This window comes from Mauremys mutica, chromosome 11 (genome assembly GCF_020497125.1).
Source record: "Mauremys mutica isolate MM-2020 ecotype Southern chromosome 11, ASM2049712v1, whole genome shotgun sequence".
Classification (NCBI taxonomy): domain Eukaryota; kingdom Metazoa; phylum Chordata; order Testudines; family Geoemydidae; genus Mauremys; species Mauremys mutica.
Window position 1 is genome coordinate 51550861 of NC_059082.1, and position 14605 is coordinate 51565465.

Sequence of the window (14605 nt, forward strand, 5' to 3'; positions counted from 1 at the left end):
CCTCCAAGGTAAAAATCCCTTGGTCTACTCCAAGATTAACCTTGAATCCAGGTATCCCATGCTGCAGCATCACGCACCTTTGAAAGTTTCTTCCCATTTTGGGATGGGCAGGAGGGCAAGAACCCAATGCCTCTCCCCCTCACATTTCCCATGGTAAGAAATGCTTTTCCAAGTAGCAAAGCAGCTTGATGGAGCCAACAGGTAAGAAGCTATTTAAAACAACAAAGTAAGCACTTTATTTCCATTAAGCATGTTGTTTTAGTATCACAATGGAATGATGAGAAAACATTAAAAAAACCCACAAGTCTCTAAATCCCTGAAAATAGCAGGGAGGCTTCAAGGCAATTTAAAACGAAAGGGAGTGACACAAGTGCCGAACCAGTCCCGACATCACAATTCTCCTCCAAGAGCAGGGCAGGGGCGGGAAGGTGGAATGATGCGAAGGTGCGAATGTCTGAAGTAGTCTTTGGCGTTTCTGCCTCATGATTGACACACACAAGATTTGTCAGGACAACTCACTGAAATCTCCGGACGCAACAAAGTGCTACATTAGTAAAACAAGAATCCAGCAAGACGACTTCTCATACGGTGGGAATGCCCTATGGTTGGCGTTAAGACGCATTATTGCAGGCAGTGCTGCTCACTCAATGGGGAGGTTTCTGAGTTGGGTAAGGAAGCGTGGTGGTGCGTGAATCCAAGAACATGTGCTCATGCGCAAGACACTGCATCGTCCTCCAGTACTGACGAGAGCAGGGAGGAGAGGAAGTGGTGACAAAAGAAGTACAAATCCATTCTTTACAGTGATCAAAACATGAGTCCAGTGCAGAGACTATAGCTTCACAGTTCCCGGGGGCAAACTGTCATTGCAGAGCCTATAGTAGCGCAGGTCATTCACCAGTCTGTGCACGTTCTGGGTAAAAGATGGCAGGTCCTGGAGAAAGATCAAGCAACACAGATATTGACAATGGAGTAGTGCCTGCAAGTACTTATCTTACCATAGGGGGCACTATTTGGCATTGTCCTAGTAAATCAGTGAGCAAAGACAAAAGCCCCCATTTATTTCACCTGTAACCCAGTTCTGTAGATGCCAGGAGAATACCTTATGGCAGTTCCCCCCTGACTAGGGCAAATCCTTGGTGTAAATATGCTCTTATTGAAATCTCACATTAAGAGAAGCCACTTCTCTGCCTGGAATAGTTCTTCAATCTAATGGCTAGTTACTGAGAATGGGGATCCCTGCAAGAGAAGTTTGCAAATCCTGGATTTTATTTACGGGACTAATTTCTTAGTGTGCCTACGCATGCAGAACATGAGCTGGCATCACATGGCCAGGGGAGGAGCCATCTGCTGGAACAGCAACCTGTGTGCTTTTTTGCAGTGAAGCCACGCAGGGCAATTCCCAAGTTTCCTAGTGCTATGGGACACATGGAAACAGAGACTCCTATTTTCCAACTGCATTTGGCTATTTTAGAAGACAGCAAGGAAATCAAGGCTATTAGCCAGGATGGGCAGGAACTGCGTCCCTAACCTGTTTGCCAGAAGCTGGGATTGAGAGACAGGGGATGGATCATGTAATTATTACCTGTTCTGTTCATTCCATCTGGGGCACCTGGCACTGGCCACTGTTGGAAGACAGGATACTGGGCTAGATGGACCTTTGGTCTGACCCAGTGGGGCCATTCTTATTTCTTCCAGCTTTCCTGCCTCCCTCCATACAAATCCCTTCTAAAATCAGGAGCACCCAAAGGCCACGTGTGCTTCCAAGAGCTTGGAAGCTTGTCTGTAGCTATTGCCAGGTATATATCATAAGTAGGGCTGTCAATCACAGTTAACTCACGCGATTAACTCAAAAAAATTGATTGCGATTAAAAAAAATTAGTCGTGATTAATCGCACTGGTAAACTAATTACCAATTGAAATTCAATTATCAATTGAAATTTATTAAATATTTTGTATGTTTTCCTACATTTTCATACATAGTATTCTGTGTTGTAACTGAAATCAAAGTGTATATTTTTTATTATAAACATTTGCACTGTAAAAATTATAAACAAAATCAATAGTATTTTTCAATTCACCTCAATACAAGTGCTGAAGTGCAATCTGTGTGAAAGGGCAACGTACAAATGTAGATTTTTGTTTTTTTGTTACATAACTGCTCTCGCTCAAAAAAAAAAAAGTAAAACTTTAGAGCCTACAATTCCACTCAGTCCTACTTCTTGTTCAGCCAATCGCTAAGACAAACAAGTTTGTTTACATTTACAGGCGATAACGCTGCCCTCTTCTTATTTACATCCCCAGAAAGTGAGAACAGGCATTTGCATGGCACTTTTGTAGCCAGCATTGCAAGGTATTTCTGTGCCAGATACACTAAAGATTCATATGCCCCTTCATGCTTCAGCCACTGGTCCAGAGGAAATGCCTCCATGCTGATGATGCTCATTAAAAAAGCGTTAATTACATTTGTGACTGAACTCCTTGGGGGAGAATTGTATGTCCTCAGCTCTGTTTTACCCATACTCTGCCATATATTTCCTGTTATAGCAGTCTCGGATAATGACTCAGCACATGATGGTCACTTTAAGAACACTTTCTCTGCAGATCTGACAAAATGCAAAGAAGGTACCAATGTGAGATTTCTAAAGATAGCTACAGCACACAACCCAAGGTTTAAGAATCTGAAGGGATGAGGTGTGGAGCATGCTTTCAGAAGTCTTAAAAGAGCAACACTCCGATGTGGAAACTACAGAACCCAAACCACCAAAAAAGAAAATCAACCTTCTGCCAGTGGCATCCGACTCAGATAATGAAAACATACATGCATTGGTCCACACTACTTTGTATTGTTATCGAGTAGAATCCATCATAAGCATGGACACATGTCCTCTGGAATGGTCGTTGAAGAATGAAGGGACATATGAATTTTTAACAAATCTGGCATGTAAATATCTTGCAATGCCAGCTACAACAGTGCCATGAGAACACCTGTTCTTCACTTACAGGTGACACTGTGAACGAGAAGCGGGTAGCATTATCTCCTGCTGTAAACAAACTTGTTTGTCTGAGCAATTAGCTGAACAAGAAGTAGGACTGAGTTGACTTGCAGGCTCTAAAATTTTACCTTGTTTTATTTTTGAATATAGTTTTTTTGTACATAATTCTACATTTGTAAGTTCAACTTTCATGATAAAGAGATTGCACTACAATACTTGTATTAGGTGAACTGAAAAATACTATTGTTTTTTAGTGCAAATACTTGTAATCAAAACTAAATACAAAGTGAGCACTGTACACTTTGTATTCTGTTGTAATTGAAATCAATATATTTGAAAATGTAGAAAACATCCACAAATATTTAAATATATGGTATTCCATGATTGTTTAATCGTGTGAATAATTGCAATTAATTTTTTAAATCGTTTGACAGCCCTATTCATAAGGATGTACACACTGGGGAGATTACAGCCCCCCCACTCACTCCAGCTTTATCCAAGAGGCCTGCAGGAGATGGATGAGATTGCAGCTACACTATTTTATACATCTTTGCTATAGCTCTTGAGCTGCAGGTAAATTGCTAGGGTAGCTCTTGGTTGGGCAAGGCCTGAATGACCTTGTTCCAGAAGGAGTGTAAGTCCTGGCCCTGTGAGAAAGTGCCACAGGTGAAGTTTATTCCCCCAATATGTCAATTCATTCACAGCTGGATAGACAATCAGAGACAAGACAGCGGCTGGATTTGCTAGCAGCCCTAGGAAATTCCAGTTGCAGGCACAGAGGACAATAGGAATGCCACCCGTCTTTAGTGACAATTCTGAGAAATCCCTTTTGTTTGGTGGGGAATTTGTGGGGGTCAGGTCTCCAGCTGGTAGTGAATGTGTCATGACATAACCCTGCTGTGATGCATGCTAGTACTTGGCCCAGAGGCAATCCCTCTGGACCGTCACTCCCCCTTACCCTGTCCATTTTGAAGTTCCTTCCTAGTACATTTTTCTGATTGGAGTCCACGCCGTCACAACTGGCTAAGAACTCCGTGAGAAAGGCTGAGTAGAAGCTATCAAAGTCCACTGAGGCCATGTTGTAGATCGCAATGCCAATCTCTTCCTGCAACAGGTCGTGTGATTTGTGGACCAGCACTTGAAGCAGCACATTCACAAACTGAAACAGCATGGTTGTCCGGAAGATCTTCTGCAGGGTGAGAGAAGCACACTCAGTCATATCCTCCCAAGCTGCCAAGCCTCCTGGGCGGGGTCAGACTGAGCCACTACATAGTGCCATGTCAGCGTGCCCACCAACGGGAGAAGCAATTCTCCAGGGCGAAAGCCAGATCAAGGCAGTAAGCACAGCTGCATCTGACCACCACTTTGCTGGAGGCCTCAATGGTTTTTCTAGGATTTCAGCTTTCACTTAGGGACAGAAGCCACTAGCCCCTTTGACAGTGCAGAACACATCCCAAGTGTGAACCAGCATGGCAGTGCTGAATCTGCAGGGACTGGAACAGTGAGCCAAATTAATCCCTGGTGTAAGGCAGGGGGTGAATTTGGCACCATTCAGCTCAGTGGTTAAGGCAGACGTGGGCAAACTACGGCCCGCGGGACAGTCCTGTCTGGCTCCTGAGCTTCCGGCAGGGGAGGCTAGTCCCCAGCCCCTCCCTTGCTGTCCCCCCTCTCTCGCAGCAATGCCCCCGCATGGGCCGCGCTCTGGCCTGCTGCTCCCACTGGGCAGCGTGGGGAGTGCAGCTGGCTCTGGCCAGGTATCGTATGAGCTCCTGCTGTTGGTAAGGGGGCGGGGGTGTATGTTGGGTAAGGGAGTGGGGCGTCCTGGGGGGCAGTGAGGGAGGAGGGGGTGGTTGGGAGTGGGAGTCCCGGGGGGCCTGTCAGGGGGCAGGGATGTGGATAGGGGTCAGGAGGACAGTCAGGGGACAGGGGGGTTTGATAAGGGGGTGGGATCCTGGGGGACAGTTAGGGGCCGGGGGTCCCAGGAGGGGGTGGTCAGGGGATGAGGAGCAGAGGGCGGTTGGATAGGGGGTGGGAGTCCTGGGGGGAGAAGGGGAGACTGTCTGGGGGCAGGGGTGTGGATAGGGGGGGTCGGATGGGGGTGGGGGTCCTGGGAGGAGTCGGTCAGGGGACAAGGAGCAGGGGGTGGGGGAGTTGGATGGGTTGCAAGAGGCAGTCGGGGGTGGGGGCTAGGCTGTTTGGGGAGGCACAGCCTTCCCTACCTGTCCCTTCATACAGTTGCACAACTCCGATGTGGCCCTCAGGCCAAAAAGTTTGCCCACCCCTTGGTTATGGACTCAGAAGAGCGATGGCAGTTTAAACATCCACTACTTGAGCAGGAGATTAATAAGTCCCTTTCTCACTCCAGTCCATCAGACTCCCACCCAATGTCAGATGCTTATGAAAGCACCAGAGGTTCCAACAAGTCTTGAAGATTAGTTACTGCACCAGCCACAACAGCCTGCTGTGGCACTGCTGTTGATACAGGTCAAGGACAGAGTTCCTCTGTGGTAGCTGGTCCTAACCTGGGGTCCCTGCTTTCATCCGGTAGTCAGGAGGGCTAAGCCCCAGATTCTACCTCCAGTCTTTCAAGACAATGGCCAATATGCCAGAACTGAAGGGGGGCGGTGGGGAACTCCACACGACAATCAGAATGACTTGATTTTAAAGGTTAAATACCTTGCAGCCTGTCAAGGTGAGAACCAAATGCTTCAAACAGAGATCATTAGCCTTCCTTCACTGATGAGTCCAAACTAGGGTTTTGATTAATCGCAGTTAACTCACGCGATTAACTCAACAAAATGAATCGTGATTAAAAAATTGTGTGATTAATCGCAGCTTTAATCGCACTGTTAAACAATAGAATACCAACTGAAATTTATTAAATACTTTGGATGTTTTTCTACATGTTCATATATATTGTATTCTGTGTTGTAATTGAAATCAAAGTGCATATTATATTTGCACTGCAAAATATTTGCACTGCAAAATTGATAAACAAAAGAAATAGTATTTTTCAATTCACCACGTACAAGTGCTGTAGTGCAATCTATGGTGAAAGTGCAACTTACAAATGTAGATATTTTTGTTAAGTAACTGCACTCAAAAACAAAACAATGTAAAACTCAGAGCCTACAAGTCACTCTGTCCTACTTCTTGTTCAGCCAATCGCTAAGACAAACAAGTTTGTTTACATTTACATGAGAGAATGCTGCCCGCTTCTTATTTATGTCACCTGAAAGTGAGAACAGACGTTCACATGGCACTTCTGTAGCTGGCATTGCAAGGTATTTACATGCCAAATATGCTAAACATTCATATGCCCCTTCATGCTTTGGCCACCATTCCAGAGGACATGCTTCCATGCTGATGATGCTTGTTAAAAAAAATACGTTAATTAAATTTGTGACTGAACTCCTTGGGTGAGAACTGTATGTCCCCTGCTGTTTTACCTGCATTCTGCCATATATTTCATGTTATAGCTGTCTCGGATGATGACCCAGCACATGTTGTTCATTTTAAGAAAACTTTCACTGCAGATCTGACAAAATGCAAAGAAGGTACCAATGTGAGATTTCTAAAGATAGCTACAGTACTCAACCCAAGGTTTAAAAATCTGAAGTGCCTTCCAAAATCTGAGGGGGACGAGGTGTGGAGCATGCTTTCAGAAGTCTTAAAAGAGCAACACTTCGATGCGGAAACTACAGAACCTGAACCACCAAAAAAGAAAATCAACCTTCTGTTGGTGGCATCTGACTCAGATAATGAAAGTGAAGATGCGTCGGTCTGCTCTGGATCATTATCGAGCAGAACCCGTCATCAGCATGGACATATGTCCCCTGGAATGGTGGTTGAAGCATGAAGGGACATATGAATCTTTAGCACATCTGGCATGTAAATATCTTGTGATGCCAGCTACAACAGTGCCATGCAAACAACTGTTCTCACTTTCAGGTGACATTGTAAACAAGAAGCGAGCAGCATTATCTCATGCAAATATAAACAAATTTATTTGTCTGAGCAATTGGCTGAACAAGAAGTAGGACTGAGTGGACTTGCAGGATCTAAAGTTTTACATTGTTTTATTTTTGAATGCAGATTTTTTTGCACATAATTCTACATAAGTAAGTTCAATTTTCATGATGATGAGGCTGCACTACAGTACTTGTATTAGGTGAACTGAAAAATACTATTTATTTTGTTTTTCTTACAGTGCAAATACTTGTAATCCAAAATAAATATAAAATGAGCACTGTACATTTTGAATTGTGTTGTAATTGAAATCAATATATTGGAAAATGTAGAAAATATTCAAAAAAATTTAAATAAATGGTATTCTATTATTAATCATGTGGTTAATCACGATTAATTTGTTTAATTGCTTGACAGCCCTAGTCCAAACTCCAGCCCCCAAAGTTGTCCTTTACCATATTCAAACCCCTAAGTAAGTTCAAACCCCTAAGCTTTTAGTCCTTCCTGGCTGTTGGGATGGATGGCAAATTTCCCTCTTCTGCCTCCACAAGGGGGAGGCTCCTATCCGGGACTTGCTTTCTTCCCCTCTTCTCTCCATAACATGGAAAGATTAAGTGATGGGGGGGCTCACCTATTCTGTGCCCCTTGTGCTCAAAAGAGGAGGGAAGATTTGCCCTAGTTAATCCTTTCCTCCTCCTCCCATCCTCCTCCCTACTGTTGCTGAAGAGCGCACCAGGTTTTTACTGTGACCAGTGCAGAAGTGGGATCACTTCTGTACCAGACACCAGTGCAACAGGTTGAGGGGAATGTTGATTTAATCCATGCTGTGCCCCCAGCTCTGTGCCCCTAGCACAACCACCACTAGAAACACGATGACTCAAGGTCTGCTGCACCCCCCGCCCACAGCCTTTACTCCAAAACCTCTCCTGGGGGTGCTGTATACCACCAAGAGCTTGGAGTTGCAGCTTTCCAATGCCATCAAGCAGTAATTTCTAGCATTCCAGGTTCACAAGATACCAGACCATAATACTGTCACACTGCTCAGCCTAGCAGTGGCTCAGGACTTGCTATATAGCAGGTCTCAGCACAGTGTCCTCTAGCTGCTGCAAACAGCACATATAGGAGTTGACCAACTGGCACTCACCTTGTGGTACAGCTTCTGCTTGGTATTCAGTGTCTCCAGGTAGAAGAGATTCTGTTTAAATAGGTGTATGTCAGGCTGCAGGAAGGACTGGCCAAATGCCTATGGAAAGAGATAGATCTTAGGAGATGGAATGAGTAGCAACATGCCTAAAGGCCAGCATACAGGTTTGTCAGACAGGACTGGAGTGCGTGACATCAAGTGCTGGGCAAAGGCAGATCTATATATTAGAGTATTTGGTGCCCAACTGGATCTCCTGGCATCAGAGTACATATCACTTGGCAGGGCCCTCCGTCAGCCCAGAGGCTTGTGTTGTCTGAGCTTTTCAGGTTCAACTCCCATTCCCATACTAGATATACTGCCATTATACCCTAATCCATCTCGCGCTCTCCTGCCGGGAATTGCTACCTAGTGCCCAGGCCGGGAAGGCAAGTGACTGGTCTCCTTTGAAACAGACACCTGCAGAAGTCAGCCCAGATGGCAGAGCTAGTGCTTCAACCACCCCTTCTCCCCAATGCAGAATCTGAGAGCTGTTTGAAAGACCTGCCTCCTTTTCATGAGCTCACTCATACCCTTCCAGCTGTTAACTGTAAATGGACGTGGCTCAGCTTGTCTCAGTCAACCCCTCCGCCTCCCAGCTGTTTGCCTTCATTGTGAACCTGACCTCACACACACAGCCAACCCCAGAGTGTGGCTTTCAGCTTTGGCACTCCAGAAAGGCACCATTTACACCCCTCACCCTCCAAGTAATGTTCCTGCCAAACAGGACCCATTCTCAGTTTTCATTAGGACATATCCTCAAGGAGCTCAGGGAGACACTCTTGTATCTAATATGCCAGACTCCAAGGATACAGGCAGAACCCTATCAAATGCAAAACCCATTTAGAGTAGCGAAGAGCCCATGTCCCAGGGACAAACCCCCCAGGAGTTACAAGAACCTCTCATGACCATCCTAACTCCAGTCAACCCACAGAGTGGAGGTGATTGCTTAACAAACCATGCAGATACCAGACCAGAAAAAATGACCAAACTTCAACTGAAGTCTAAGCACATCTGAGACACACTGAACAGTCCTTTGATTGAGACTCTTGAGAACTGGAGCCAGAGTGTTCTCACTGAAGGAATGGCCGGTGATTAAATTCTCTCCCTTTGGTAGTCAGCTAAGACCCAAGTTTGCTGGCTGTATGGGCGGGCTGGAGGATTTGATCTAGCCCAGGGGTTCTCCAACTTCATTGCATCGCAACTCCCTTCTCACAACAAAAATTACTACATGACCCCAGGAGGGGGGACTGAAGCCTGAGCCAAAACCCGAGCCCTGCTGCCCCGGGTGGGGATGTCAAAGCCCAAATCCCAATGCCTCAGGCAGGGAGGCCAAAGCCAAAGCCCAAAGGCTTCATCCCCAGGCAGGAAGCCTGTAACCTGAGCTCTGCCGCCCAGGGCTGAAGCCCTCGGGCTTTGGCCCCAGCAAGTCTAAACCAGCCCTGGCAACCCCATTAAAATGGGGGTGGTGACCTACTTTGGGGTCCCGACACACAGCTTGAGAACCACTGGTCTAGATTATGAGGTGCTTTTATCTGGTCAGCTCTTGGTGGGGGCAGGGAAAGAGGGAGAGTACACATGTTGATGTTTTGTTTTAAGCATCTGGATAAGCCCAGAGGCCAGGACAATAGGCAGATATAACACATTACTACAGCAAGTAATAAAACAAAAGGAGCTAGAACTGCAGCTAGCAGGTAGCTGAAAGACAAGCCACAAAGGGTCTAGGAACATAAAGTTTGCTGGATTGGACTGGACTAGCATCTTGTCACAGATAGAGGCCAAGACTTGAGGCTTCAGGAGAGTGACAGTCTCACATGCTAAGCTGCTTTTATATTGTACAAGGTATTAGACGTAGAAGAGTTCTACCTGATGCTTCCCATAGGGTACCACAGCTTCCATCATATAACAGGAGACTAGATCACCCTTGATAGCCATGTTAATGGTCAAAAATAACCCAGCACATTTCAAAATCCAGCCACAGTCCTGGACTCTGACCGGATAGGGCAGCAAGTGCCCAAGCTGGCATTCCGCTGGATAACACAGGCTGGTCTTACCATAGAGAACATTTGCAGAACATTAACAGCTTTCCATCAAAAGAGCAGGAGCCAACTAGTAAAACCAAGTCGCCCAGAATCGCTGGCCAAGAGGCAGCTAATATTCAATTACTGAGTAAATGCCACTTTAGAAAGGTGCAGCTGAAAGGTTCAGTCCAGTCACACTGTCAGAGAAGGGGCAAGAACAAACATGCTCAGGCAGCCCTGCACAGCCTGGGTGGTAATGCAGAGACGAGCCATGAGTCCTAGTAGATCTCAGTGGAAACTAAGGGCTTCTCTATCTGGGGAGTTAAGTGCTTGGCAAGCTGAGCTGTAAATCTACAGCCTGCTGTGCACTGACTGTGGACCACATAGACCATGGAAACAATAGCAGGTCACAGCATACTATGGAACTTTCCGTGTGCAGCAGCAGAGTCCACGTGGCCAGTTAGCATGCTGCAGGCTACTGCACTGAAGATTTAAACCCCTGCTTGCCATGCACTAATTATTCGCAAACACGGGATACCAGAAAGGGCAGGACACAGAGAAAGTTAAATATAGGGTTTAACTCTCTGAATGAGAAAGAAACATCTCCACTTCTAATACCATAGAGAGGACCACTCCTGTGAGCTCTCAATCGCAGGCAGTTTTGTGACCAGGTCTCTGATCTGACCTCTCAGTGGATGGCCCTGCCCTCTTGAACTCACTGCCCTGTGCGGGCCTGCCAGACGCCAGAGATCGTGAGCTCCCAGGGCATGGTGCAAGGCTTTGTTTACTCTGAACTAGGCTGGAGGTAAAGAGCATTGCATCAGGCAGCCTGCCTGGGCGATCGATTGGGATGATGTTTTGAATTTTGCTGCAAGTTGTGTTAAACCCGTTGGAGAGCTCATCCTGTTCTTAAAGAGGTAAGTACCCACAGGCTCGAGCAGTTTTGATAAATGCCAGAGTAAAACCTGAAACAAGCAAGTCTTATGCTTTTTAGGACTCTGGCTCCCCAGGCTGGAAAGAATGCTCTAGGCTTTACCTGCAGGCTATTATATTTCATTTCCCTTCTCTATTCATAGGACCACAGCCTATAGAACAGTGGTTGGCAACCTGCGGGCCACATGCGGCCCATCTGGGTAATCTGATCGCAAGCTGCAAGACATTTTGTTGACATTGACTGTCCGCAGGCACGGCCCCCTGCAGCTCCCAGCACATCCCTGCGGCCCGCCGCTTCCCACAGTTCCCAGTGTCTGGGAACGGCGAACCGCGGCTACTGGGACCTACAGGGGGGCCGTGCCTGCGGACAGTCAACTTAAACAAAATGTCTCGCGGCCCACAATCAGATTACCCTGATGGGCTGCAAGTTGCCCACCACTGCTAAAGAATAGCCAGTAACTGTTCTTTCCTAGATGTGATGGACCAGATATAGTGGAACATCTTATAGTAACAAGTCAATGTAAACCCAGAAGAGACACCTTAGTGCCATACAAGCTTTCCTCACTACTAGATTATCCTATTGCACATCAAGAGACTTGTGGTGGTAAAGGTAACAGTGATGCTTTAGTTCTGGATGTGGGGTGTGATGCATCATTGTAGTGCACAAATACACATTGAGAAAGTGACCCCTTGAGATGCTTACTATCTCTTTACATTCTATAGGGTAAGATAGTCTGCATCTTGTCTACACAATCACACATCCCACATGTGAGCTAACCTTTCCATAGTTGTGCAACAAGAACGCAACATGTTAAACCTAGTTTGAGTCAACCTTGAGAGTATCTAATTGTCTGGTCACTACGACATAACAGCTCTCAACTTGAGAATTTAGGATTTCCTGATGGGAGGTTGAGTTACCTGCATAATGGCACTGAACTGTGCTTCATTCTCCATCTGTTCCTCTGCCATCCCTCTCTGGACACTTGCCAGAACGCTAGACTTGAAGAAGTACCGCCAATTGTGATGGAGGACCCGGAAAAGCAGCTCAAATAACTCTGCTTTCACATCAGGAGATGAGCGCTGGGGGAGAAACAGAATCTTAGAACAGACTGCTCTGGCGGACAGCAGCTACTTCAGTGGATCCCACTATGAATAACTCTTCCCCATAACATGCAGGTGGTCATCCAGAACAGTATTTCTGACCAGAGATGTTCCATTATAGCAAGGACATGGCTGAGCTGATGACCAAGAATGTCAAGCTTATTTTCCTCTAGGGTAAGCATGAGACCCAATGCTCATCTGGGCTATACAAAAAACCCACTGTACACATAGTGAGTCCTGAAGCGTTGCCTTGAACATAGCTGCAAATTTAGTTTCTTCACAGCTACCATGCAATGACCTCAACCCAGATCAGGCTACAGATCTAACAGTAATTCTGTCCTAGCTTGCCCCATCTAGTGGCTCAGACTGCGATAGCTGAAGGAAAACACTGAAATTGCTTCTCCCCTCCTTTCCCGCTCAGGATTTTAATTGGACACTAACTTCGCCCGCTGTATGGGAGTTGTCCTACCTCTGCAATGATGGGGTAGACCTGTTCCATGCACAGCGAGATGATGCTGGGTAAGAAAGGCTTGAACACTTGGCCTGGCTCTTGTACCACCACTTGCAAAATCTTCAGAAACTTCTCAACCACACGACAGCCAGTGCTGCCCTCATGGAGGATGCTCTCTGCTAACTGCTCTCTAGAACACAAACAAAGTCACTGACGCTGTCAGAATGTTTAGACACATTAAAAGATTTGAAGGCAACAGCAGCAAACACCATTAATTTAGTTTGAGGTGTCGCTATAGACTGATAGGAGCCAATCTCAGAAGGGAGCTGGCTCTGTAACTAAGTGACACAAAACCACCCAGGCTTCCACAGATTTAGGATGATTAGGGCATACTCAATATTCTCCTGATCCAGACCTTAAAAAGCAACAAAGAACAGGGACATGAAGTCAGTTCTGCAATATTTCTTTTGTCTTAGATGAAACCATAAGGCATTACAATAGCTTTGCCATTTTCTTAACATGCCTCACAGCATTTGCGTGCAGGCCCCAGATTAATGACTGGTGGGCAGTCAATTCCCCCATCCAGCTAGGCCACTATAAACAGCACCAGCACATATCCTGCAGCTGGAAAGGGTCTCCTTTCTTGAGCAAGGCACTGATGCGAATTCATGGTCACATGCAAGGTGCAGCAGCCTGGAGAGGTTCTTTCCTTCACAGAAGTAGAAGCTCCCAGTCTTGGCCTATGCTGGAGGCAGAGATCAATTCCCAAATGTTGTTTCAGATTCAGAGAAGCAAAACACCCCCTTTTTTTCATACAAGATCTGTTCCCACCTATTTATGAGAGGAGCTTGGGAATGTGATGCGTTTGCTAGCAGAAGATAGCTTCTTGTGTTCATGGAAGCATAGAAGATTAGGGTTGGAAGAGACCTCTAAGTCCAACCCTCTGCTCAAAGCAGGACCAACACTAACTAAATCATCCCAGCCAGGGCTTTGTCAAGCCAGGCCTTAAAAACCTTTACAGATGGAGATTCCACCACCTCCCTAGGTAACCCATTCCAGTGCTTCACCACCCTCCTAGTGAAATAGTTTTTTCTAATATCCAATCTAGAGCTCCCACACTGCAACTTGAGACCATTGTTCCTTGTTCTGTCACCTGCCACCACTGAGAACAGCCTAGCTCCATCCTCTTTGGAACCCCCTTTCAGGTAGTTAAAGGCTGCTATCAAATCTCCCCTCACTCTTTTCTGCAGACTAAATAAGCCCAGTTCTCTCAGCCATTCCTCATAAGTCATGTGCCTCAACCCCCTAACCATTTTCATTGCCCTTCGCTGGACTCTCTCCAATTTGTCCACATCCTTTCTGTAGTGGGGGGCCCAAAACTGGACACAATACTCCAGATGTGGTCTCACCAGTGCCAAATAGAGGGGAATAATCACTTCCCTCGATCTGCTGGCAATGCTCCTATTAATGCAGCCCAAAATGCATTAGCCTTCTTGGCAACAGCGGCACACTGTTGATTCATATCCAGCTTCTCGTCCACTGTAATCCCCAGGTCCTTTTCTGCAGAACTGCCGCTTAGCTAGTCAGTCCCCAGTCTGTAGAAGTGCATGGGATTCTTCCGTCCTAAGTGCAGGACTCTGCACTTGTCCTTGTTGAACCTCATCAGATTTCTTTTGGCCCAATCCTCCCAATCTGTGTAGGTCACTCTGGACCCTATCCTTACCCTCCAGCATGTCTACCTCTCCCCCCAGCTTAGTGTGATCCACGAACTTGCTGAGCCTGCAACCCATCCCATCATCCAGATCATTAATGAAGATGTTGAACAAAACCGGCCCCAGGACCAACCCCTGGTGTAACCTGCCTCCTCCCTCCAAGTCATCTGGACTTTTTAAAAAGCATTTTTGCCTCCTTCCCCCAATGGATTCAGTCCTGGGAAAAAATTCAGGCACTTTGAGGG

General features: G+C 46.2%; 1 protein-coding gene across 2 annotated transcripts in view; it reads right to left on the reverse strand.

Moving 5' to 3' along the window:
* Positions 1-212: 212 nt before the first annotated feature.
* The window catches only part of XPO6 (exportin 6), a 102556-nt gene continuing 88163 nt past the window's right edge, over positions 213-14605 (reverse strand). For both annotated transcript variants that reach the window (XM_044979686.1, XM_044979685.1), the window contains exons 20-24: positions 12667-12838; positions 12015-12176; positions 8107-8205; positions 3952-4182; positions 213-931 (exon numbers count right to left, since the gene is read on the reverse strand). In XM_044979686.1, the coding sequence (XP_044835621.1) occupies positions 830-931; positions 3952-4182; positions 8107-8205; positions 12015-12176; positions 12667-12838 (766 nt within the window). In that variant the 3' untranslated portion in view covers positions 213-829. The remainder of the gene's footprint in view (positions 932-3951; positions 4183-8106; positions 8206-12014; positions 12177-12666; positions 12839-14605) is intronic.